This window comes from Ursus maritimus, unplaced genomic scaffold, assembly GCF_017311325.1.
Source record: "Ursus maritimus isolate PB19 unplaced genomic scaffold, ASM1731132v1 scaffold_16, whole genome shotgun sequence".
Lineage (NCBI taxonomy): Eukaryota > Metazoa > Chordata > Mammalia > Carnivora > Ursidae > Ursus > Ursus maritimus.
The window spans coordinates 5,523,971-5,550,670 of NW_024424008.1; the positions used below are offsets into that span (position 1 = coordinate 5,523,971).

The 26,700-nt window shown below is 39.3% G+C and overlaps 1 protein-coding gene across 1 annotated transcript in view; it reads right to left on the bottom strand.

Moving 5' to 3' along the window:
- Window positions 1–26,700, bottom strand: part of SBF2 (SET binding factor 2) — a 452,940-nt gene that overhangs the window by 77,265 nt on the left and 348,975 nt on the right. The window contains 1 exon segment of the mRNA XM_040630773.1: window positions 25,511–25,579. Within this exon segment, the coding sequence (XP_040486707.1) occupies window positions 25,511–25,579 (69 nt within the window).

The window sequence follows — 26,700 nt, forward strand, 5'->3', positions numbered from 1 at the left end:
AGTAAGTCTTGAAAGCATTTCCTATAAACAACAGAATCATCATCTTGGGGCCTACATTTCTGAATTTCACCAAAGTTTTGACTCAAAAATTCACGGCCTTTGTCAATGACCAAATAAAGACTCAAATTGTAGGTTGCGTCCATGGTACAGTCAACCGTGGGTGAAGTAACTGCAACTGTTACTTCAGTGCCTACATTTTCTAAGGGTTTTATTTTGAAACTGTGGTCTTCAGAGAATGAGTGACGGATAGCCAGTGTGATTCACTAAGGTGGTGCCTACGCAAAGTGGAGGCCACAGAGCAGTAAATACTGGGGTTGGACCTTGGGCAGTTTCTGACTGACAGAATATTCTCAGATGAGTCACCTCAGCTGTAGCTTAAGTTCATTATGAAGATAACACCGTCTTGACCTGGATGTGTATCTGAAAGAGGCAGAACAACCTATTTTTGAGAGGAAAAACTTAGTATTATAAGCTGACTATATATAGTGGGGAAAGAAAATATATTTCTTAAAAAGAAATATGCTCCTGTTTTTGAGGAAAACAATTCTTCTTCAACTTTAGTTCTACTGCTTATTATTTAAGTTGGAAAGATTCATTAAAACAAAGCCTCTACAATGCGGAACAAGCTGTTAACCCAGGAGCCACTTTGCAGGAAGAAGAATCATCTACTGAATCGTATAGATTGGGTCAAAGTCACCCAAGTGTTTGCACAGGTAAGCCCCAACTATACCTAGAATTCTAGAAAATAAGTAAATAGTAGTCATTATTTTGCTAAAAACAACCAAGACAGCTGCAGGGTTAAGAATAAATAGTTGTAAAGTATATTAGACTGTTCTTGAACTGAAGATGGTCTTCAAGTTCCAGTGGATCATTTCCCACTTCGAAGGTTTTTAGGAACACCACAAAATTCACCTCCTCACCCCTATCCCTGGGCTTTATGTCCACTAATTGTCTAGAATTTTACTGTCTATGCTTCATTCCTGTAGCTTAAGGCCTAGTTCCTACCAAAAAGGAAATATCCCTTGGAGCCTATGGATTCCTCACCCACGTGCCTACAACTATGAAAGAAGGCTTTGAGATTAAGTTACCTTAACAGGGTAGAAAAAGCAGTCATGAAAGAATCAGAAGTCTAAAGCAGGAGAAAATAAAAGAGCCAATGAAGTTGGAAAAGAAGATGGAACAAGGCTGGGGAAACAATGTATTTCCCCAGTGTGCCTGGTCAACTCTCCCTGGGAAGTCCAGTTTGAGTCACTGGAATACGCAGAAAAAGGTTCCCAATTCATGCAGAGGTGGGAGGAGTGCAATTCAACATTGGTTAAGTGGCAGCAGATTTTTCCACCTATATTTAAACATTTGCAGAAGTGAGCACATCTACCGGTGTGAGAGCACAAATGTGAAAGTATATGGGCACACACAAACACGTAATACTTGTGAACTGAAATCACTTACTTGTTTTGAGGTACACTCGTTAAATAAAACGAAACCCTAGAGACAATTTTTTCATTGACACATGGGATGCTGAGACACACAGAAGTAGAGGGGAGTAACCAAGGTCACAGAGCTAGTTATAGCAGTGTTGAAACCAGAAAATGCTGTTTCATAAGGTACAAAATAATCTGGCCACATCCTTTCCACATCCTCTTGACTTTCTGAGTACTGTTCACTTGTGTAGATGTCATCCTGCAGGTGAAACAGCTGACTCCCTGTGTGCTAAATATACTCTTTGCTTTCTCTCTGCCATGACACTGGTTAAGCTATTTCTTCCACTTGGAATCTCTCCTTCCAATCTCTAATGGTTAAATCCTACCCATTCTCCAAGAGCCTATTCAAATGCCATCTTTTCCAAAATGTCTTTCCTGATTGCTTCCTCTGTTTCCAATCTGTTATAAACTGACTGCTTATGTTCCCCTAAAATTCATATGTTGAAGCCCTAGCTGCCAGTATAGTGTATTTGAAAGAAGTAATTAAGATTAAATGGGGTCTTAAGGGTGGGGCCCTAATCTGATAGGATTAGCGTCCTTCTAAGAAGAGATACCAGAGAGTGTTCTCTCTCTCTCCCCCTTTCCCTTCTTCCTTCCCTTTCTCACTGCGTGTAGGCACTGAGGAAAGGTCATGTAAAGACATAGCAAGAAGGCAGCTGCAAGTCAGAAAGAGAGTCCTTGGGACGTCTGAGTGGTTCAGTTGGGTAAGTGTCTGCCTTCAGCTCAGGTCATGATCCCAGCGTCCTGGGATCCAGTCCCACATCAGGCTCCTTACTCAGTGGGGAGCCTGCTTCTCCCTCTGCCTGCTGCTCCTCCTGCTTGTGCTGTCTCTCTCTCTGACAAATAAATAAATAAAATCTTACAAAAAAAAAAAAAAAAAAGAGTCCTTAACCAGAAACTGAATTGGCTAGAAACTTGATCTTAAATATCTAGCCTCCAGAAGCATGAGAAAATAAATGTCTGTTGTTTAAGCCATAGCCCAAGCAGACTAAGACACTGTCTTATACAGAATTTTGTTTATACTTCTCTAATAATTATTTCATTCTATTTTTACATTTAGGACATTTTTGCTCAAGCCTGTGCTGAAATGACATGTTAGAACCTCAGAATTACACAAGATGGAAGAGCTTTTGACAGATTTTTATTGCCATTATGCTTTACTTAGTAGCAAGGAGTATTAGTATTTTTATTACAAAAATAATCAAGATACAGAGGGTTTTTAAAAAATAATTGTGTTATAAGATGTATTATATGAAATCAGTTCCTACACTGTTCTGTTTTTACATGCTCATGAAGAGATGATAAATATTTATTAAAAGAACAACAATTTACTAGGTTTCATAAACAAAGTACTGAAATATTAGTCAATTAAACATAAATAATTTTAAAATTTTGTGTACATATAGTCTCTCTCCTAATAGCCTTTGAAGGCAGAAACCATTTCTGGCACATCTTGGCATTGACCCAAATGTCTGGTTAAAGCATCTTCAATATGAGTATTAGAGATACATAGAATGCTTGCTGAATTCTAAAGAAGTTAATTACATATTTTCCAGGGGTTTGCTTCTAACACTACAATTTTTATTCTAATTTTATTAGTTGGAAATGTCACCTAAGAGTATAATAAAACTATCTGGTTTCTCATAGCCATTCCAGATGGTTCTCTGATTTTTTTTCCTCATAATCCCCTGCCATCAGTATAAAAGCACTCCAATGACTGAGGATCCCCCCACCGCTTTCATTTCTCCAATATTTAAATCTTCGTCTGAATGTGGTCTCTCTTTATCTTTATGTCTCTCACATCATGTAAAAATCTATCAGTGACAAACAGGTACAACTGCAAAGCTGAAGAAATTAAAAACAGACCTCATAAGTTAGGTACAGCATGTTTCCCTTTGGACATAAAGGGAATTTGCTGAGTCACTGAGCCAAGTATTTATAGCACCACATAATTTATTTTCTGCTGTAATAACTTCTGTAATTCAGCAGCTCCTCCACAAGTCTCCGTCAAATCTATGATTTCTCAAAAATGCCAACAATGCTGACTAATAAGAAGGAAACAATGCTACCTAAGCAAAATTAAGCTAAATGAGCAATCTATTTATAAAATGCTCTTTAGGGACAAGTTGTTAATAAAATCTTGGCTTTGCTACTCATAAAGAGAGTCATGAGTTTTGCATTTTTCCATTCTTTTCTCAATTATGTTATCAGGCCGTACTTCACCAGAAATTTTCTAATGCCTGTCCTTACGTCTTTTCCCTACTACACTACACAATAAAAATTCACAGCCAGAGAAGCTAAAAGCTACAGGTTGTGAAAGCTGGCATCCTACTAGCCGCAGATGTGGGCTTTTTTGTTTTTGTATTTTTTTAGCTGTCCAGAGGTGTTTTTTTTTTTTAAATTAAGCCAACATTTACAAACGAAGAGATTTTATTTAAAGGCTAAATTTTCAGCTTCTCTCGAAAATTTGAAAAACGTGGTTAACAACTGTTTCTGCATTCCTACATGGTGACAACTGATGGAGCCCAGTGGTGGCTGCCCTCATTAGACTTGTTCTTTCTTTGACCTGCTTAACTCATTTGCATTATTTTTTGGCCTATGTGGTTTGTAGCCCCTGCTAAAAGCAAACCACACTATAGAGAACCTTCCATGTGGATCTCTCCCTAGCATTCGTCTGTCATACCAGCCTGCTACGTGGCCTCTGTTCCTGCAACTGCTAAGCCCTCCTGAACCTCTTCCACACCGGTGTAAGTTTCTGAAACACTATCTTGTCACTGCTTTGTTCAAGAGTATGCTGTTGGATACTTCTTGGTGACTAGAGAATAATATTAGTCTAAACTCTTTAATATGACATTCTGAAACTGGTAACAGAAAAGTAAAGATGGATGGAAATTAAAACGGACACACAAACTCTTCAGCAAGACTTGACTTTAAACTGAACAAAGCTCTCTTCCTCATTCTCGAAGCCTCCTCCTCCCCTTCACTTGTCTTTCTGTAGAATCTTTTGTTCCAGGAACTTATATCAATATTGACATCTCGCTGACCTCAATGCATACTTAGTAACGAGATTCGATTTTTGGGTGGTCAGAGCCAGCACTAGTCATGCAACCACCTTGAAGACATAATGAGTGTGGCTGGCAGCATGTACCAGATTCCTGTGGAAAATGCCCAGATCTTGTGCTTTCCTGTAACACCTCCCGGTCTTTTACCCTGGAGGGTCTGCAGTTTTGAAGGCATTAGCCTGCTGCAACCTCCTTTGCCTGGCAAAATAATAAAACTATCACTCCTCTTTATCCCCAAACTCTCTTTGGGCTGTCTTTTGGCTCCAGAGCAGAGTTTGGTTTTTGACAATTCTAGGCATTCTGTGATTTAATTCCAGATTATTTTACCCATCACATTTTTCACATCTAATGACTAAGTGGAGTGACACCACCCTAAAAGGAAGTGTCACGTAGCCCGCTATGAAGTTCTGCCCTGTCCAACATCTTTATCAATGACTGAGATAATAAGAAGTATGATTTTCGAATTTAAGTAGGAGAAGGAATAAAAAATATTTGTAGTTATTTACATCAATCCTATGAGTTTACGTGCCTTAATCCTGCTGCCTTTGGCAAGTACTCATCATGGAAACAAAAAGATCTGCAGTCAATGGTATTTTAAGATTACATGCATGTCAATCATAAATGTAAAGATACTAATACTTCTTTGCCTTTTATAGTGCAGTAAGCATTCCTAAAGAATTTCTGGATTAGAATCTCATTTTTTCAGGACCCAAAAGAAAAACATGATGACAGACAAAAGAATTAAGCCATCGTTAAAAAAATAAGATTTGCATTTGGATAGAAGGCTCTCTGCACAGCCATAGGTACCTAAGGATAAATTATATTACAACTATGAACATTTTTCAGAGCACCAAGATGTGGTTAGCATTCTGCTGGGGGCTACGATGATAATTCTAAAACGTACTGTCATGTATAAGGTTTAAAACATTGGGATGAAGCCACTGGAACAGTATATGGTTACGTTAGGAAGAACAAGTAACTGACAATTGTGACACAGCATGGCACGAACAGAGAGAATTGTGCTGTAAAAATGTAAAGTTTATTAATTCCGAAAAAGGTAATATAGTCCAGATAATTTTTTTTACTCAATCCTTTGAGAGGATTCAAATTCCATTCCTGGAGGACCAATCTCTCATGATAACACTTTGGTATGGGGCACACCCAGATGTCAGCTACAATGCACTTCCCAGAAATCATGTCAGCTTCAGTTAATTTTCTTGGATGGAGAAGACAACAGATTTGGCCAAGTGTAGTCTCTGCAATCCCCTCCACCCCCAATTAAATAAATGAATTTATTTTGTAAGAAAAAAACCAGTAAAGCAAAATGTGTTGTTTTTCCACAGCCTTCCTTGTGATACCATAGATCTTTATAACACAATGAGCCAAGCCATCAAACATGCAATTGGGAAATCAATTATTCAGTAAATAGATAAAAATTCTGGTCTAATACAAATGCCTTCTTAACTTGAGACATAGCAAAAATGCAAACAGCAGCCAGAGAGCCTTTCAGAAACAGTATTCTAAGGCTTGCTTAAACAAAAACAAATCTCTTCATTATTTGTTAAACTGGGAATTATGAATTAGCAGTTTCATTGTTATTCTATAGAAAATCTGCTATCAAATTTCACAGGTATCGGGATGAAGCCAGTAAAATTTTAACTTAACCACAAGGAAGACCCAGAATTATTAATGGTGACATGATTTCCTAAATCATAGAAAGTACACAATTGCTTACTTCAGCAGGTATCTGTAATATGAAGTAATTTAGCATGATGAGACCACAGATGAGCACTTCAACAGATGGTGTTTGACTTTTGTGAAACGTCCAAAACAGTTCTTAAAAATATCTTCTCTTGGGGCACCAAATGGCTCAGTCAGGTAAGCGTCCCCCTCTTGGTTTCAGCTCACCTAGTAATCTCAGGGTCGTAAGACTGAGCCCCATGTCGAACTCCATGCTAAACACAGAGTCTGCTTAAGATTCTCTCTGCTTTCCCTCTTCCCCTCCTGCTTGTGTGCTCATAAATAAATAAATAAATAAATAAATAAATAAATCTTTAAAAAAATCTTCTCTTGCACTAATCAATAGGACGTTGAAGCCACAATCCACTGTAAAGTTAGTAAAATATTGTTTAATTAATGTTCCCTCACCCAAGCACCTCTAATAGCCCCTCACTGATCATGTCTGGGTGTCAGAAGGATCTAGGTAGTGATAATGCTGACATCAGCTAACAGTTACACAGCACTTGCTATGTTCCAGTATCTCTGCTATCTGCTGCTGTGTAAAAGTAACAGCCCAAAAGTTAGCGGCTTAAAAGCAAACATTTCATTATCTCTTACTACTTAATAGGTTGACTGATGATTAAGGAGAATGGGCTCCGGACTCAGCATTACCTGCGTTTAAATAACTTTGGCTAAGTTAATTTTTCTGTGCTTTCTTTTCCTCATCTGTTAAATAAAGATAAAAGTAGGGCTTTTAGGGGCGCCTGGGTGGCGCAGTCGTTAGTGTCTGCCTTTGGCTCAGGGCGTGATCCCGGCGTTCTGGGATCAAGCCCATCAGGCTCCTCTGCTGGAAGCCTGCTTCTTCCTCTCCCACTCCCCCTGCTTGTGTTCCCTCTCTCGCTGGCTGTCTCTCTGTCAAATAAATAAATAAAATCTTTAAAAAAAAAGTAAGGTTTTTAATCTCACAGTTCTCAAGGTTATGATTGTGAGGATTAAATAGCATGTACATGTAAGATGCTTCCTACAGTGTTTGGTAGCCAGCAAATGTTCAATCAATGCTAGCTATTATGATGATGATGATGATTGCATTTTAGAAGTTCTTTTTCTCCAACTCAATGATAATAAATCACAAGTTCCTCAAAGAGAGAGGCTAGCTCTTCTATGTTAATGTTTCTCATTTAGCTTACCAAAGGGTTCTGAACATACAGAGCTGAATACAGACTTTTTGATTTAAAACAACAGGTGCAATGAATTAAAACAGGAATCTTTCATTTTTCATTAATCTTTTAGAATTTTAAACTTATAGATCTGAAAAAAGGCATGGAGTTATTTTTTGGGCCCTACATCACCATTCCCTCTCCCCACCGACCCTGGAGAGTACTATCTTTACAACAATGTCTATTGGTGAAGTATGTTATTAAGCTATATGAGACAGCATCAGCATTTTCACAAAAGGTAATGACAGACTCTCTGGGTTTTAGGACCCTTAACGACTTTTGAGTCCAACTGAGCCAACTTTTAAGACACTGATGTCCAAAGCTTAGCCCCAAAGATTTTGGTTTCAACTGGCTTTTGATGGGCGTTTTGCACCTGCTGTCTTTAAAATCACTCAGGTGACTAATGTGTAGCAAGGATGAGAGTCATGGTCCAGGCCAAAGGATTAAAGCTCATATGGAGCAAAGAGTTGATTGGGAATCAGGGGACTTGGGCTCTCGTACTGAACACTGGATAATCAATTCAATACAACAAAATGTTTGGTGATATGCTCTGGACCACTTAAAGATGGGAGTGGGTTTCAGACCTTTTTGTGAAAGTGGACTTTAAGCTTCAAATGAAACCTTATTTGTAAGTTCAGTGGGTGTAAAAGACACACAAGATACGTGGGCTGGGTTCGGCGTCTCTGCTATGTTGCACCAGCCTCCCCACTGCTCTTCTACGTAGGAGGCTGACTCTCTAGCCCTGCATTCTCCTCGTGCAGCTTTGGTAGCGCGAGGCTGCAGGTTTTCTGGGGCACAACTGAAATGAGGGTTAGCAACGGTCACAGAGCTCTGGGTGGACAGAATACTTGTGCTCACAAGAATCCTGGCCCAGGAGGGTCCATATCGGCTCAAGCCCTGTAGAAGGTACTGCACTACGTGTCCAGCTTCTGACTTCTCACTTAAGACGGTCACATGTATCTTCTGAACTAAATTAAGAATTAGCCACTTTTCTCCAATTGTTCTCTGTGATATTGAAAGAAAACCTAACAAAATAAGTTATGTATTCAAATGTATTCAATCATATAAACACATTCCCAACATCATGGAAACACCCTAAGGCAGTAAATATAAAAACCAAAGCTTTTTGGGACCTAGATATTCAAAGAGTATAACATTTTCCCATTACTACACATCATGTCAACACTCCCAAGTGGCTCATGTACTTTCAATTGCGTTATTTAAACAATTTGAAATACTCTCTAAATAATTTAAAATCTACACTTTAATATTTTCTTCCAACCCTCATGTTGCCCATGAGCAAAATCCTGTCTAGTCTAGGCCTGTATAATTCACAATCATCTCCTGTACCACAGCCCCCTTCCCCGCCCAGTTTTGCAAAAGGTGAAACAGTGGGTAGAAACAGCAGAGATATTACTGGTTCTAAGCAAAATCAGAGTGGACATTAAGACTGGCTAGTTCTTTTCTCAATTTGGGTGACATAAACATTTTATTTTTTAAAAATTTACTTATTTTTATTTAAATTAAATTAATTAACATATAATATATTATTGGTTTCAGAGGTAGAGGTCAGTGATTCATCAGTCTTATATAATAGCAGTGTTCATTACATCACATGCCTTCCTTAATGTCCATCACCGAGTTACCCCATCCCCTCACCCCTGCCCCTACAGCAACCCTCAATTTGTTTCCTATGCTTAAGAGTCTCTAACGGTTTGTCTCCTTCTCTGATTTTGTCTTATTTGTTTTTCTCTCCCTTCCCCTATGATCCTCTGTTTTGTTTCTTAAATTCCAGATATGAGTGAGATCATATGGTAATTGTCTTTCTCTGATTGACTTATTTTGCTTAGCATGGACATAAACATTTTATACTGTATTCTACACATAAGAGCAAAGTAAGAAGAGAGATACTTTTGCAAGAAGTCCATTTTCTCTAAAAGATGGAGACATTCAAACAAATTTTCATGTTTTGATTAAGTTATTCTGCTGTAAAATTTTATTTTTATTTTTAAAAAAGATTTTATTTATTTATTTATTTATTTGAGAGAGAATGCGAGCACAAGCAGGGGGAGAGGCAGGCGGAGGGAGAGGGAGAAGCAGGCTCCTCGCTGAGCAGGGAGCCCAGTGTGGGACTCGGTCCCAGGACCCTGGGATCATGACCTGAGCAGAAGGCAGATGCTCAACTGACTGAGTCACCCAGGCGCCCCCAAACTTTTACTTTTAAATCAAAACATCAGAAATTATTTGACTGCCCTGTAGTCTGGCAACAGGATCCAGGATGCTAGGTATACTAAGTCTGAGGCAGAATCAGAAACATACTTACAGAGGACGCACCTCTGCAGCCCTGCCCCCATCTTCCTGTGTGACTTTTCAGCAGATGGGATGCGCCTCCCTTCAGTGCATTTTCTTTTTACAGAAAATACACTTGGAGGAGCCAATAGAATACATCAAATTCCATGCTCCTGTGGAATAAATTAGAGCCTAGCTTCAGCTCATAACCATATTTCCTTTCTCATTGTTGTCTTGTGAAATAGATGATTAGTTGATTTTAACGGCACTACATAACCTACTAAAAGACTGCTCAAATTAGCAACTTTCTTTTAACTTCTATTCCAAAGTAGGAATTTAGCAATTTCTTTTGATCTCCTGTATGTGAGCCTCTGGTGCTGTCTCATTCTTTGGCTTTTCTTCCCTTTCTCATTCCACAGATTTTTTCTAAGTTTCTGACCTCTATTATTTTCTCTTCTCTCTCCTCCCAACTGGGCTTGGGAGTCATCTCTCTGTACAAGACTCTCAAAGTCATGTTTTTAGCCAGAACTATCTTTCAAGTTAAAATTCTGCAATTCTCATTGTTTCCTACACAGCTCCACACAGAAGTTCTACAGCAGTGGCTACAGACTGGCAGCTTATACTTCTTTTGCTTTGAATTTTATTATTAATAATTAGGAAAAATTGTAAAAGTGGATGTCTTCTTTGAAAAGTGTGGGACCTAGTGACACTGTGTCCACATTTTTGCCTGACAAGAACTGACTGGAACGAAATAGATGTTCCTTTAACATGAAACAAGCATTCTCCAGTTCTGCACAATTTCCCCTTCAATCATTCACATCACTCGTCTGCCTTCTTCAAGCATTTGAGTTTGTAATCTTGTAAGAGAGGATAGGAAGAACAGATAGCAGGCTTGAATAACATTTAGGTTCCTTCTACCCCAAAGTTTCAAATGTTTAGTGACAGACTGCTTCTAAACACATATCTATGACATGATACCATTGGGAAGTTAGTCAGCTATCTTGTTTGTTTTCAGTTCAAGTAATCAGCATATGACCCTTTAGCAGGGAGTGTACAGGCTGATAAGTAGAGTGGGGTATGTGTGTATGGGGGGAGGGCTGTTATGGAGCTTTTGGAGGTTTATCCCCAAGTTCTCTTGATCCAAGAGCAATACACAAACCATGTCCTCCATTCTTCAACTCCACCCTTTCCCCATATTATTGATCTGTTCTTGCCATCAAATCCCAGCACAGAGCCAATGAGAATTAACTGCAGTAGGTTTGAGTGTTGATTCTTGTGTTAAGACACCCAGGGTGTCCACCTATAGGACTTTTCATTGGCTTTTACCACATTCGTAAGACCTCCTGGGATAACTGAGTTAACTCGACAAGAGGAAGGGAAGAGGAGCAAGAAGAGCAAAAGGTATAATAACAACAACAAAATCAGTAGCAGTCATTAACATTTACTAAAGGCTTATCATTTGCTGAGCAGGAAGCACTTTACATGTGCTATTGCATCTAAGGCTCATAATAACCCTACAAGGTAGATACTATTATCATCCTTATTTGTAGTTAATGACACTGAGGCACAAAGAAGTAAAATAACATGCCCAAGGTCACAAAGCCAGTAAGGCCTTGTCAGTGTGACTCTGATATCCAATTACTATATAGTAAATATTTGTGAAGGTGGAAGGAAGCTGTATTTTGGAAGCGGTGTACTGTGTAGTGGTTAAAGGGATGGATTCTGCAGTTAGATAAAATGGAGTTTGAAGTCTAGTTTTATTCTTCAAAAAAACCTTCAGGCTTTGTTGTTCTTCTTTACTATATTTTTGTTTTCGCATTTCATTAATTTCCTTCAGTCATTAGGAAGGACCAATTATGCACCAGATACAATCCAGGAGATGAGGATATACCAGTGAACAAATGAAACTTCCTGCTTTCCTGGAGCCTACATTCACATGGCAAGACACAGAAAATAAATAAAATAAATATATGTGATACACACACACACACACACATAAGAGCAGGGAAGGGAGAATAAGAGCATTGGAGAGGGATGGGTAGAATTTCAAATAGGGTTGTCAGGATAGGCCTCATTGAGAAAGTAAAATCATGGAGTTAATTTAGGAAAGTGCTTCTGAGTAGGCTGAGAAGCCAATGGCAGGTTTTGAGCGGAAGAATGACATGATTTGACTTATGTTTTAAAAGGGTAACGCTGGCAGCCATGTTGAAAATGGAATGTAAAGGGCAAAGGTGAAGGCTGGGAAACCAGTAAGGATAATAATTTAGGTGAGAGATTACCATGCCTGGAAATTGTTTCCTTAAATTATAAACATGTTTACGATTTCAGTCTCCCCACCCCAAACTGAAGGCTCTATTGCTAGACGTCTTCAGGTGAGTTGTAGCTTAAACTGCAGCAGATCACCTCAGATTCCTGCCTCCTTTTCATCTGTCACTCTAGACGATTTCCCTTACTTTCTTGTGCTGAGTTATAAGAAAATATCTGTATTTTATCTTACACTTTTAGTGTCTTCTTGCTGGTGGTGGTGGTGTTGGGGGGAGGGTGTCTCAGAATATTGAGTATGCCATATTGCTAGACCGGAGTCCCTAGGTTTGAATTCTACCCTTTCCCATTTACTAGTTGTATGACCATCGCAAGGTCTTTACATTTATCTAGACCCAGTTTTCTCAAAGATGAAATTGACAGAGTAATTCTTGGACCATGGGGTTGTCGTAAAGATTATGATCTAATTACTGCACATAAAGTACTTACCACAATGCATGGCACATAAGGAAATGCTTAATACCTTAAACTATCCTACCATCATCATCACCATCTTTGCAGCACCTCATACGTAGTAGGTACTCAATAAACAATTACTGAAGTGATCTACTGAAAACGAATTACAAATGGCAGTGTGGTTGGTGGGAAAGAGGTTCGTCTTTCCCACTGGATCTTCTCTAAGTGTATACCATAACCAGAGCCAACTGCATAAAAATGTTACAAGAAGTCTTGCTACCCACTCCCTTTAAGAAAGTGGATAGGGGCTATACTCATACAGCTGTGATTCATTAAATGTCTTCAGTTAAACACCCATGCTATGTTTACTGCCACCTCCCACTACTTTAGGACCAGAAGCGAAGGGGGAGGTAACCAGTCAAATATCAGATTTAACAATCTCATGCCTCCAAGAATAGTCAGTTTATGCAAACAGAGGGAAAGAACGTCGAATCTCTCCTCTGTAACTGGTGGGTCCCACGGAGATGCTCGTTTTTTTCTTCTTCTAGGCAATGTTTCCTCAGGAGCTCTGCAGTTGACTGGTGGCAGTGGGTAAGCTGTTCACTAGGTTCCCTGGAGGAAGCTCAGGGCTTCCTCTTCCCATGAGACTATTATACTCATTAGCTATTTAAATAAGATATTACCAGACAAAAGTTTAATTGATCTCTACCTTAAAGTGAGTATAATTAAATTTTTTTCCATAAAATATATGTTTCTTAAGTGTAACTCAATGTTATTTGACTTGTGAATCACGTACAGCCTGGGCTGGTCAATGCCAGTAATTCTAGAGAAGTGGCTGGAAATTTGATCTCACTAAGAGCACTTGGCTTTCCATTAAAAGGAAAATTTTATTTAATAACCTGAACTAATCATGAAGGGAATCTAGCATAAAACAACAGATGGCTCAGAGCTAACTCAATTCCTCTCCTGAAATCACCTCTTAGTCCTTGCTATTTATGGTGGCTGGGTATTATCCATTGTCCCACCATTCCCTACAAACAACTAGCCCAGCACATGTTAATAATATAACAGATGATTAAATATCATATCATATATATTACACATAATATATAATATTAGTATATTGTTAAAATAACAAAAATATTTTTCTGAGGTTTAAGAAGTTAAAATGGCTTTGAATATGGCTTATTTTTGACTCTGAGAATATCTTTGTGGGTAAATTATTTTTTTTTTAAAGATTTTATTTATTTATTCGACAGAGATAGAGACAGCCAGCGAGAGAGGGAACACAAGCAGGGGGAGTGGGAGAGGAAGAAGCAGGCTCATAGCAGAGGAGCCTGATGTGGGGCTCGATCCCATAACGCCGGGGTCACACCCTGAGCCAAAGGCAGACGCTTAACCGCTGTGCCACCCAGGCACCCCTGTGGGTAAATATTTTTTATTTCATAGTGAATTCTGTACATAAATTAGAAAATTATTTCATGAGCTTACACCCTGTTTTCTAAAACCTAGATATGAGCTTTAGATAAGCCCAGACTATAGATGACAGGAAGTCAGACCACGTCTTAAGGAAGAATTTAAAAGTAGCACATTTGGAGCACCTGGCTGGCTCAGTTGGTTAAGTGACTCTTGATTTCAGCTCAGGTCTTGATCTCAGGGTTGTGAGTGCAAGCTCTGTGTTGGGCTCCATGCTGGGCGTGGAGCCTACTTAAAAAAAAAAAAAGCAACACAATTATACCTAAAACATGGAGTCCTGGGGGTTTGGAGAGCTTCTGGGTTGGTGAACACATGGAGATCTGGGGAGAGAGGCACACCTAGAGAGGGCACGGAAGCTATACACCCTTTCCCCATACCTGGCCCTTTGCATGTTTTCCATCTGGCTGTTCCTGAGTTATATCCTTTCATAATAAGCTGGTGATCCAGCAAGTAACATGTTTCTCTGAGTTCTTTCAGCTGCTCAAACAGACTAATAGAACCCAAGGAGGTGGTCAGAAGCACAGTAATTTTGTCCTATGCATACAACTAGATAACTATCAAATAATCCTAAATACTGCAGAAATTGCCTGAAGACTGGCAGAACAAACCCCACAACTAAAGGCAGAGAAGAGGCCACATCAAAGAAGGTAGGAAGTATGGAGACATGGTTTAGGGGAGAAACAGATCCTGGCTGCTACAGAGGGGAGGGATGGAGCTGTGGTCATGGAGAAGGGCAAGAGAGAGGGGCACACAGGGGAACAGAGATGGAGAACATTTCCCCATGGCCACTGGCTTGGAAAGCGAGAATTTTTTAATTCTTTGAATTTTGTAAATTCTTACAACCAGAGAGACTTAACATCTGAAGTTTTAAGCTGTCAGTGAGCTGGACATTGGGAGAGTCCAGAGGCATCAGGGCTACTCCTGGAGAGAAGGAAGGCAAACAACCAGGGGGCAGACGGTGTGAAAATTGTGAGCTGAAGAACACCTGGGACACAATGGAGAGATTATTTGCTCTTCATGGAGCATGTCCCTGAGAGGCAGTATTCACTGAGACTGCTCCAGGAACAAAGGAGCATCCCTACCCTTCAGCATTATCATGTTCCACCTGCAGGAACCAGCACAGTGCACACACTGGCTGCCTAACTTGCTTTTACACTAAGGTGCTGGTTGGGACTGTCTGCGCTCTGGTGGGACTGCCCTTCTCAGTCACACTTGCCTTAGTCCCAGTGTGGGATGCCGCTCTCTCAGAAGACCAGCACAAACCCTGCCCACGCCATGTCTCTGACCAAACAGTTCTGTAGGGACTCATGGAAGTGGTGTCAGGTCTTACTTCACAAGGAGACCAAAGCACACTTAGTTAAAATTGCCACATTCAGGCCAGGGACCACACACTGCCCACAACAGGCAAGGAGAGCCTCTGCAGCTGACTGGCCTGAAGGACAGAGCATCCAGAACACAACAGAGTGTACACAGCACACTCTGGAGACACTCCCTGAAGCTCTAGGCCCTGGGCACTACATGACCTCTTCCTTATAAGACCATTACTTTTTTAAAAAAGATTTTATTTATTTGAGAGAGAGAGTGAGTGTGAAAGAGAGAAAGTGAGAGCGAGAGAGCAAGAGAGAGAGAACAAGCAGCGGGCAAGAGCAGAGGGAGAGGGACAAGCAGACTCCCTGCTGAGCAGGGGGCCCAACATGGGGGCCCATTCCAGGGCTCTGGGATCATGACCTGAGCCGAATGCCGATGCTTAACCAACTGAGCCACCGAAGCACCCCACAAGGCCATTATTTTCAGAAGCAGGAGACATAACTGGCTTTTCTAAGACAGAGAAGCAGGCAGAGACTTAAACAACATGAGAAGACAGGAATTTATCCCAAATGAAAGAACAAGATAAGGCCACAGCCATAGATCTAAGCAAAACATGCCTGATTTAAATCAATGAGCATAAGGATACTCACTGGACTTGAGGAAAGAGTGGAGGACATTAGTGAGACCTTTAACACAGAGATAGGGAACAATATAGCAGAGATAAAGGGGTCAATAAATGAAATGAGAAACACACTTGATGGAATAAGCAGCAGGATGGAAGAAGCAGAGGAACGAATTAGTGACCTAGAAGACGAAGTAATAGAAAGCTGAAGCTCAACAAAAGAGAAAGAAGAACCATGCAAAGAAGACTAGACTCAGAGATCTCAGTGACTCCATCTAACGTAAAAATACTCGTATTATGGGAGTGCCAGAAGAAGAGAGAGAAAAGGGGACAGAAAATTTACTTGAAGGAACAATAAATAGCTGGAAACTTCCCTAATCTGGGGAAGGAAACAGATATCCAGATCCAGGAGGCAAGGGGACCCCGAAAAAAATCAAGAAAAGCAAATCCACACCAAGACATCTTGTCATTAAAATGGCAAAATACAGAGATAAAGAAAAAATATTAAAAGATACAAGACAAAGGAAGACTGTTAAATACAAAGGAAACTCCATAAGGCCATCAGCAGATTTTTCAGCAGTAACTTCCCAACCCAGAAAGGAGTGGCATGATATTCAGAGTACTGAGTGGGAAAAATCTGTAGCCAAGAATACTCTACCAGAAAGGCTAATATTCAAAATAGAAGGAGAAATAAAGAGATCTGCAGACAACCAGTGATTAAAGGAGTTCTGGCCACTAAACCAGTCCTGCAAGAAATACTAAAGGGGACTCTGTGAGTGGAAGAGACAAACCAAAAGTGACAGTATGAAAGTAGGAGTCACAGAAGCAGTTGAAATGCATATTTCTATAAAATATTGTTCAAGGAACTCATAAAATAAAAGGATGTAAAATATGACACCATATACTTAAAACATGGGGAGGACAGAGTGAAGAATGGGTTCAAATCTGAATGACCCATCAACTTAATATATGCAGAAGAGGTTATATACAAACCTAATGGTGACCACAAATCAAAAACCACTAATAAATATGCAAAGAATAAAGAGAAAGAAATCCAAATACATTACTAAAGAAAACTAGCAAACCATGAAAGAAAGATAAGAAAGGATCAGAGAAAATCTCCAGAAACAACAATAAAACCAGCAATAAAATGGCAATAAATAGATATCTGTCAATAATTACTTTGAATGTAAATGGACTAAATGCTCCAATCAAAAGACACAGGGTGACAGAATGGATAAAACAAGACAACCCAACAATATGCTGCCCACAGAGACTTACTTTATTTATTTATTTTAAAAGAATTATTTGAGAAAGAGAGAGAGAGAAAGAAAGAGAGGGAATGACTGCAAGCAGGGGAGGGGCAGTGGGAGAGGGGAAGAATCTCAAGCAGGCTCTCCGCAGAGTGCGGAGCCCAATGTGGGGCTCGATCTCACAACCCTGAGACCATGACCTGAGGTGAAATCAAGAGTTGACACTTAATCAACTGAGCCACCCAGGCAACCCTACAAAGACTCATTTTAGATCTAAAGATACCTGCAGATTGAAAGTGAGGGGGGTGGAGAAAAATTTTTCATGCAAATGGATGTCAAAAGAAAGCCAGAATAGCAATACTTGTGTCAGACAAACTAGACTGTAAAACAAAGACTGTACCAAGAGACAAAGAAGGGCACTATATAATAATAAAGGGATAATCCAGCAAGAAGAGATAACAATTATTGAGGTTGAAGGGTTATTATTGGTAACAAATTATCCTTTGTGAATAAATCTCTCTATAACATTAATAAAAGTGTCTTGATTAGTGTGGCTTCCATATATATATATATATATATATATATATATATATACACACACACACACACATACACACACACAGACATATATATATATATATATATATATATACACACACACACACACATACACACACACAGACATATATATATATATAGATTTTATTTATTTGAGAGAGAGAGGGAAGGAGAGAACACATGAGTTGGGGGGAGGGGCAGAAGGAGAGGGAGAAGCAGACTCCTCACTGAGCAGGGAGCCTGCCTCAGGGCTTGATCCCAGGACCCTGGAATCATGACCTGAGCTGAAGGCAGACGCTTAACCGATTAAGCCACCCAGGCGCCCCAGCTTTCATGTATATTAATGTTGAAGGATGCTCTAAGACTGGCTGCAACAGAAGAGGATTCTTAAAAGGAAAAGAGGAGAGAATGAGGAATAAGCCCAGAAAAGTATGGAGAGTTGATTAGAAAGCCTGACAGAGAAGGCCCTCAAGTGAGGGAGGGGACAAAACTCACACATGTCAAGGCCTGAAACCAGAGGGAAGCGGACGAAGGGGAACCAGTTACCATAAATCACAGTGTCATTATGTAAGGGAGACTACAGGGTATGAGGGATTTAAATAAAAAAGGCTGGTCTCCTGCATCGTTGTCACATTCTTCAGTACAACAGTTCACTGTGTTCCCTCCTATTTTGCTTACTACTAGTGATTTTCATGCCTGTCTACCCTACAAGACACTCAAGTACTGGAGAGCAGAAACCATGTCTTACGCATGACTGCAAGTCATCCAGTGCCTCGTACAGAGTTTTACACAAACGAGATACTCAGCAACTTTGTTGAAATACAATTTTCAATCAGGTGGTTAATGTAATTTTACATTTATAAGTAACCATGTTCCTTCAAATCTTCAAACTCCATAGTTGCCTTATATTACTAGTTTGAACAGTGAAGATAAACTAATATTAATAAGAATTCTAAAGTATTATAATAATTCAGTTTCTCAGAAGCAGAGGTTTTCTAGGACTAGGAGAAAAGGAGAAGCCACCCAAAACTGGAGAGAAACACTGGGAGAGGCAAGAAGAGGTTGTGTTGAGAAGGGAGGAGGAAAGAATGCTAAGTTGTCTGAGAGAACAAGAAAATAAAGGGAGGAAATAAAAGCAAGACACTATCTCTGGCCATCCTAAAATTCTGCTGTGCTGGAGGTATCTGCTGTAATAAGCACATTCATATCTTTCCCAGGCTAAATCTGGGTTCAGCCCACTGCTGATGCCTGTCTTCGCTCTCAAATGTTTTCCTGTTAATTCATTTTTAAGCTTAGTACTTTATTTTACAGCAAAAAAAAAAAAAAAAAGAATAAAGACCCTTCATCACCACCCCCTGCCATTTTTTGCCAAAAATGTAATCCTTTGAGACCTGTTGTAGGAAATGCAATGTATCCAGATTATGAAGTTCAAGAAAAACAAAATTCTTTTCCTATTTTGTAGATTTTTAAGAACCTCTCTTGTCATTTACCAATAGGGGGAGAAAGGACTGATAAAGTATCTTTTTTATATATTATTATAAGATTTTTCTTCCAGTAATAATCTTAATAACATGAATGTGGGTTCATCTGGACTCCATTGGTTAGAATTATCTATAAGCTGTCATATCTATAATAGGACAAATAGGGTCCATATTAATGACTAAAGGGCAAAACCATTTATTATTCAAGGAACTTCTAAATCATCTGAGAAGTACAAAAGTATATCTGGTGTGATTCTGAGTACTTAGTATGTTTTCTATTAGAAATATGTGGAAGTTAGAGATTTACATATAATGATAAGTGACAATTATTTATTAGCTGTAACATTCACTTAATCAGCATTTTCTGACTTTCCCACTCTAAGCCAAAGCTTGATGAAGTATTCTTGCTGGATATATGGATAACACTGGCTGGAGAAAGAGGGGGCGGGAGTGATGTCAGTTCAGTACCTCTAAGCAAAAAGATGAAAAGCTCCCAGAATTATGGTGTATAAATTGGGACTCACTTGGGGAATCTTATTACAGTTAAAGAATATGAACTTTGGAGTCAGACAGAACTGAGTTTGAGTCCTGGCCCTGCTACTTACTAGCTAAGTAGCAGAGATCCCTTCATCTGAAACGGGAGTAATGCTCACTGATCTGGGTTGGGTACTGGAGGTCAAATGCAGCATCTTGTGCCAGGCGGTACGAAGTAGCTGTCTTTATTACTGCTCTCACTTCCCTCTGGATTTCTGCTCTGTATCATGTTCTCTTTGATACATAGGCTTACACAAGAAATACCAGGTTTGACACCAAAGACGCAGATCACAGATTTTGATTTGCCCATTTTGGGGGTCAGGGATTGGGAGGAGAAATACTTCTAATATGGTGCAGGAAGGTCATCACTCAGGAGGTGGCTCAGGGAATTCGGTGTTTCTCCACACTCTAATGCTCATTCTTGCTTCTCTGACAGATTAGGTAAAAGCTAGATTTACACAAATGACTTTTTCAGGTAGTAATCAACAGATTTTCCTATCACACCACCCCGAATACATCTACCTGCCTTTGGTTTTTATATTTTGAAGTGGAAAAATACCTAGATCTCAAATTTATTTACAATCAGATAAGTATACGTTCATTCAGACTGTATAAGCAAAAGTTACAATTCAGCAATAGAAAAATTAAAGAACTATAAAATTAGGTTCTACATCTCACATTTTTCCTGATATATTTATTAAAAGAAAATTAGTTTAATTATACATTACATCTTGAATTAGGTACAATTTGACACAATACAGAAGGTGATCTAAGCACTCTGGGTGTGGAGAATTCTTAATTAATAATTAACAGTCCTAAAGAAATCTTCTAACAAAATGGGTGAACTTCAAATATACTTTACTCAGTGAGAGAAGCCAGACATAAAGGAACATATATTATATGATTCCATTTATATGAAACGTTCAGAAAAGGCAAACTTACAGGGACAGGAAGTATATTAGTGGTTGCCTGGGAATAAGAAGTGACTGCAAAGGGGCATGACGTTTCTTTTTGGAGTGATGGAAATGTTCTAAGATTAGAGAGTGTGATACTTGTGCAAATCTGTCAATATATGAAAAATTGCAAAAATGTACACTTAAAATGAATGAATTTTACGGTATATAAATTATACCTCAACAAACCTGCTAGTAGGAATGAATCCTCTGTGTGTCTGGATACTAGAAAAGATTTTTTTACATGTTTAATGAAATGAGAATTTTAAAGAGGAAATAAATCCATTTCTATTGAGAATGAGAGCCTGAATAATGCTCTTATGAAGTAAGACCTATCTTTTTTTTTTTTTTAAGATTTTATTTATTTATTTGACAGAGAGAGAGACAGCCAGTGAGAGAGGGAACACAAGCAGGGGGAGTGGGAGAGGAAGAAGCAGGCTCATAGCGGAGGAGCCTGATGTGGGGCTCGATCCCAGGACCCTGGGATCACGCCCTGAGCCGAAGGCAGACGCTTAACGACTGAGCCACACAGGCGCCCTGAAGTAAGACCTATCTTGGACAATAAATCATCCACGAAGTGCCACCTGTGTATGGGGGGATTCTCTGGAATCTGGGAAGGGAATGCATCACTTCAAGGTGCTTGAATTTAACTGACTGAGCCACCCAGGTGCCCCCGTAACCCTTAACAATTTAACCTGGCTGTTAAAATACCACTTGCAAGAAAGGCTTCATAAGTTAAAGCATGAATTGCATATAACTCATTAAAAGTAGAGACAAGTGATAGAACTGTAAGGGGAAAAAAAATCCCTCAAATTTGTGGTGGCTGTGGCATAAAAAATTCCCAAAAATCTAAGATATATAATGTTACAAATGAAACCACCTGGCATATTTTTACACAAAGGAAAATGCAAAAGATGAACAGCACATTTCATCTGGGTCAATGAAATAGTCTGCTCTTATGCTTACAGTAAATATATATACACACACAGATACTATCTTTTCATTAAGAAGAAAATATATATGCAGTCATTAAAAATAATTAGGTATTAGTGTTATATACCTAATTGGGTATATGGAAAGATCTCCAAGATACTAAACCAAGTGAAAAAAGCAAGGCGAGAAAACAGTGTGAATAGTTTGATTAGTTTAAAAAAAGTAATATTATCTGTATTTTATCTGCTGGCAATAACGAGTGACTTTTTTTCCTCAAGAAGTCAACTGTCAGAGGATATGCGCAGAGGTGGGAAAGTGAGCTTTTGTTTTGCATTTTATATGTTTCTGTAGTATTTGAATTTTCTAACCACACATACATATTTTAGTTAAGGAAATGTCCATCCAGTTGTACAACTGTGGAACAGTTTGATTTCTTGTTTATTATGGTACTAGAAAGACTAACACAGCTCCTAGTGGCCATGTCGGTGTCACTCATGAGGCTGCCCATGATATCATGTTGCACAGTAACTTTGTATATTGAGATGTTCAATAAAACTTTCGTTCCACTGAAAAAAAAAGACTAATAAATAATATTAAAAATATTTTCAAATGAGTTAAAATAAGACACAAACAGCTGAGTCCATTCCCTGAAGCACGCTGAGCAAGGCCCAGGAGTTTATATTGGCTGAACACTACGAGCATGGCTCATTTGCAATCTATGGCCAGGATAATGCAATTTACATCTACAAAATTTTCCAGAATTATACACCAGAAATAATTTCCCATAAGTTAGAAATTAATAAAGTATCTAAGGATTGGTATGATCTACCCTCACCCCTCACCCTCCTTAACCCCACTGTGTCAGTTACCAATGCAATGTCTCTTTCCTCCAAACTGACCTTTCTTTGCCCTGTTTTGTGGGACTGGAGCTGGACACGTAAATGTTTCTCCTTTAGCAGCTGGCACGATATTAAGTTTTGTCAGTATAAAGTGCTGAAGGGACACACGGCAGTAGAAAGTGGTTTCTTTTCCTGGTTCTGGTGTGCTTTTTCCTTCTAGCTCCTATGGCATGCACCTGCTGGTGGTGTCTGGGAAACCCCAAAATGCTTGCCATTTATGGAGTTTCAGTGGTACTCCAGACAGTGGCTTCCTATTAAGTTTCACTGGCTCTCTACCGAGGGGGATTCCCAGCAAGTCTTGCCAGAACCCCAGGAGGTAGTTTCCTGCTTGCCAGCTCTGCTCTGTGGCACCTCGGTGAATTTCTGTGCCATCCAGCGGCCAAATCAACACTGCTCCAGCAAGGTCTGAATCACAAGTCTTGTTGGGGAGGAGCCCTCTTCCAAGTTTGCTCCTTTCTTGGGTACTCTGGCTAAGCCCAAGAGGTAGGAGCTGCTCTCTGTTTCTGATATTCCTCTATTCTTAAGAATTCTCTTTACTTCTTAGCAGTTAATCCCCTATTAGTACTTAATAACTTATTAAATTTTTCCTGCTCATATTACTGGTGTGGTTTCTGGTTCTTACTTCATGCCCAAACCAAATCAAATCAAACGAAGCCAACAAGAAAGAATTAAATTCATAAACCCACCCCTAAAATATAAGTTTGAATTCTTGTTTGATAACACAGAGAAACAGTATGGCATTTAGCCCAACTTATTAACTACTTAAAAACTCGCACAAAACTAAAGCCAGTATGAAGGTTTTGCGCTGTGTCAACTGAGCTGAGCTAGGACAACACTTCCCAGAATCTTCTTTCCTCTCTGATTCTAGGGCTCGGGTTGGCCACAAGAGAAGTTTCTCTAAGATCTGGACAGAAATGCAGCAGCAGTCATTACACTCTGAGGGCAACACCGGACGCCCTGCTAAAGCTCGTGCACTCTGTCACTGATCTGCTGGCTCATGCTGATGTGGGGAAGGGGCTGAGCTCACAGTTCCTGCAGTCCTGCCACATCTCCGTCAGCTTCTCCGAGCCCAGGGCCAGTGCCCGCGTAGCTCGATGGCTAACGGCGCTGCTCCCTTTGCCCGTCATTTGTATTGTTGAGGTTAGAAGAAGCAAGAGATATACACAGATTCCAGTTTGTCCTTGTTCTTCCCTGTGTCATGACCTACAGAGGATTCACGCCCACAAATAGAGCCTAATTCAAAGCCTTCCATGAACTTTCCCCCCAGTTTCTATAACAATATAAGGGCTGGTCCCTTATAATAAGTTATTTAATTATATCGCTCATGGTGCTTCTACTATCATGATCAAATGCTCACTAATATACACTATAAGATGGTTAAATGATTCTCCCTAAAAAACATCATAAGCAATGGGTCACTTAAGCATTTGAGTTTCTATTGTCAATTCTTATTTTCCCTATGTTTCTTATTTATTTCTACATAACATTTAAGTTTAAAAAATATTTTAGACGTTGAAAATGGGAAAGATTTATTTACTTAATTTTTTAAAAAAGATTTTATCTATTTATTTGACAGAGAGAGAGACAGCCAGCGAGAGAGGGAACACAAGCAAGGGGAGTGGGAGAGGAAGAAGCAGGCTCATAGCGGAGGAGCCTGATGTGGGGCTCGATCCCAGAACGCCAGGATCACGCCCTGAGCCGAAGGCAGACGCTTAATGACTGAGCCACCCAGGCGCCCCTGAAAGTGGGAAAGATTTAAAATGCCATTTTCTTTAACAAATGCCAGGTGAGGGCCTATATGAAGGCTAGTTAGACAGCAGACCCAGTTTTCTAGCTGCACTGAGATATAGAGACAGATTTCTTAGACAGCCTGGCCAATTTTTGTTAAGTGTTCTCCATGCCAGCAGGGGAATGAGACGAAGGGATCAGGAAGTTGGGAAGGTTAGTACGTGTGCACTGAAGAGAAATGGAGTCGGCATGGAGCTAGGGTTAAGCTGGGGGGGGGAGACCAAAAGATGGTGCTCAAGCTCCAGTTAGTTGTCATCAGCTTCTAAACTTAAAATTCATTTGTTTGACAGTTTTGAGATTTGTTCTGTTTCCTGAGCATGGTCAGTATGACTTGCCAGTTCTTAGAAGTATGAACATCATAAATTCTACTTTCTGTTTTAAAAAAGGGAGGGAGGGTAAGTAGGAAGAGAGAGGGATATGCAGTGACTTAGCAGAGAAAGAGCTCCTGATTATGGAGAACTTTTGGGTTAAGACCTTTAACTGCGGACTGTTTGAAGTAAAGTTCGAAAAAAAAAAACCAAAACTGGCTGTATCAACAAATATTTATGAGAAAATATCCTAGCCTCATGGAATTTACTTTCTGTGGTAGGGGAAAATACTCAAATGTAAAGAAACGAACACATAATTTCAGGTGTTACAAAATGCTATAAAGAAAAATAAAGCAAAAAAAGAAAAAAGAAAAAGCAGGGATGGGATGGGTGGGGTTCTATCTTAAGAGATGATCTAATATTATATATTAAATTTTCTACACACAGTACAGTTGGCTCTTGAACAATGAGGGGGTTAGGCGCACTGACCCCCTGTGTGGTCAATAATCTGTGTATAACTGTTACTCCCTCAAAACTTAGCTATTCCTAGCTTAGAGTTGACTGGAAGCCTTACTGATAACATGAACAACTGATTAACACATATTTTGTATGTTGTACGTATCACAGACTGTATTTTTACAATAAACTAGAGAAAATGCTATTGAGAAAATCATAAGGAAGAGAAAGTACATTTGCAGTACGGTACTGGAAAAAAGCCACAAATAAGTGGATCCATACAGTTCAAATCTGTGTTGTTCAAGGGTCAACTGTATGCAATAAATATTATAATAAATATAACCAGAGATATATCTTAGATATACAAGGAAAAGATTCATTAGTTCCATGATGGATCAAACTGCATATATTTATACAAATCATAATAAGCTTATGTATAGACCACTGAAACTCACCCTGTAGAAAGCACTGGTCAAAGGGAGCAATGCTGCAGCAATGTTATATTCATCTAAACTGGAACAATCCTTAAACAAAACAAAGAGAAACGAGCATAATTAGGATATATACCAGAAATCACAAATACATGGAAACAAGAATCTAGGATACACTGTTTACTGTCTTATGGGGTTTTTACTTTTATTCCAAATTGTCACTAAGTCTTACTTAGGGAAATTTGAAAAAAAAAAACTGTCCTTGAAGCACATTATTTTAGAAATGAGATAAAAATACATTTGAGAAAGACTTTTTTAAAGTTTTTATTTAAATTCCAGTTAGTTAACATACAGTGCAATATTAGCTTCAGGTGTACAATATAGCGTGTACACACACACACACACTTCTTTATCCATTCATCAGCCAATGGACATTTGGGTTCCTCCCATAATTTTGTTATTATAAATAATGCTGCTGTAAATATCGGGTGCATGTATTCCTTTGAATTAGTCTTTGTGTATTCTTTGGATAAAGAATTATCCATTTCTTGGGATATCCAATTCTTTGGATAAATACTTATGTATTCTTTGGATAAATACCTAAGTAGTGCAAATGCTGGATCACAGGGCAGTTCTATTTTTAACTTTTTGAGGAAACTCCATACTGTTTTCCAGAGTGGCTGCACCAGTTGGCATTCCCACCAACAGTGCAAGAGGGTTCCCCTTTCTCCACATCCTTGCCAGCACTTGTTATTTTGGGGTATTATATTTTAGCCCTTCAGACTGGTGTGAGGTGATTCTCACTGTAGTTTTGATTTGTATTCCCTGATGATGAGTGATGTTGAGCATCTTTTCATGTGGCTGTTGGCCATCTGGATGTCTTCTCTGGGGAAATGTCTGTTCATGTCTTTTGACCATTTTTTAATTGGTTTATTCATTTTCTGGGGGTTGAGTTGGACAAGTTCTTTACATATTTTGGATACTTATCCTTTATCAGATATGCATTTGTAAATATCTTCTCCCATTCTGAAGGTTGCCTTTTGGTTTTGATGATTGTTTCCTTCACTGTGCAGAAGTGTTCTATTTTGATGAAGCCCCTCCCAATAGTTTATTTTTGCTTTTGTTTCCCTTGCCTCCAGAGACATATCTAGTAAGAAGCTGCTACAGCCGACGTCAAAAAGGTTACTGCCTCTGCTGTCCTCTAGGATTTTTAT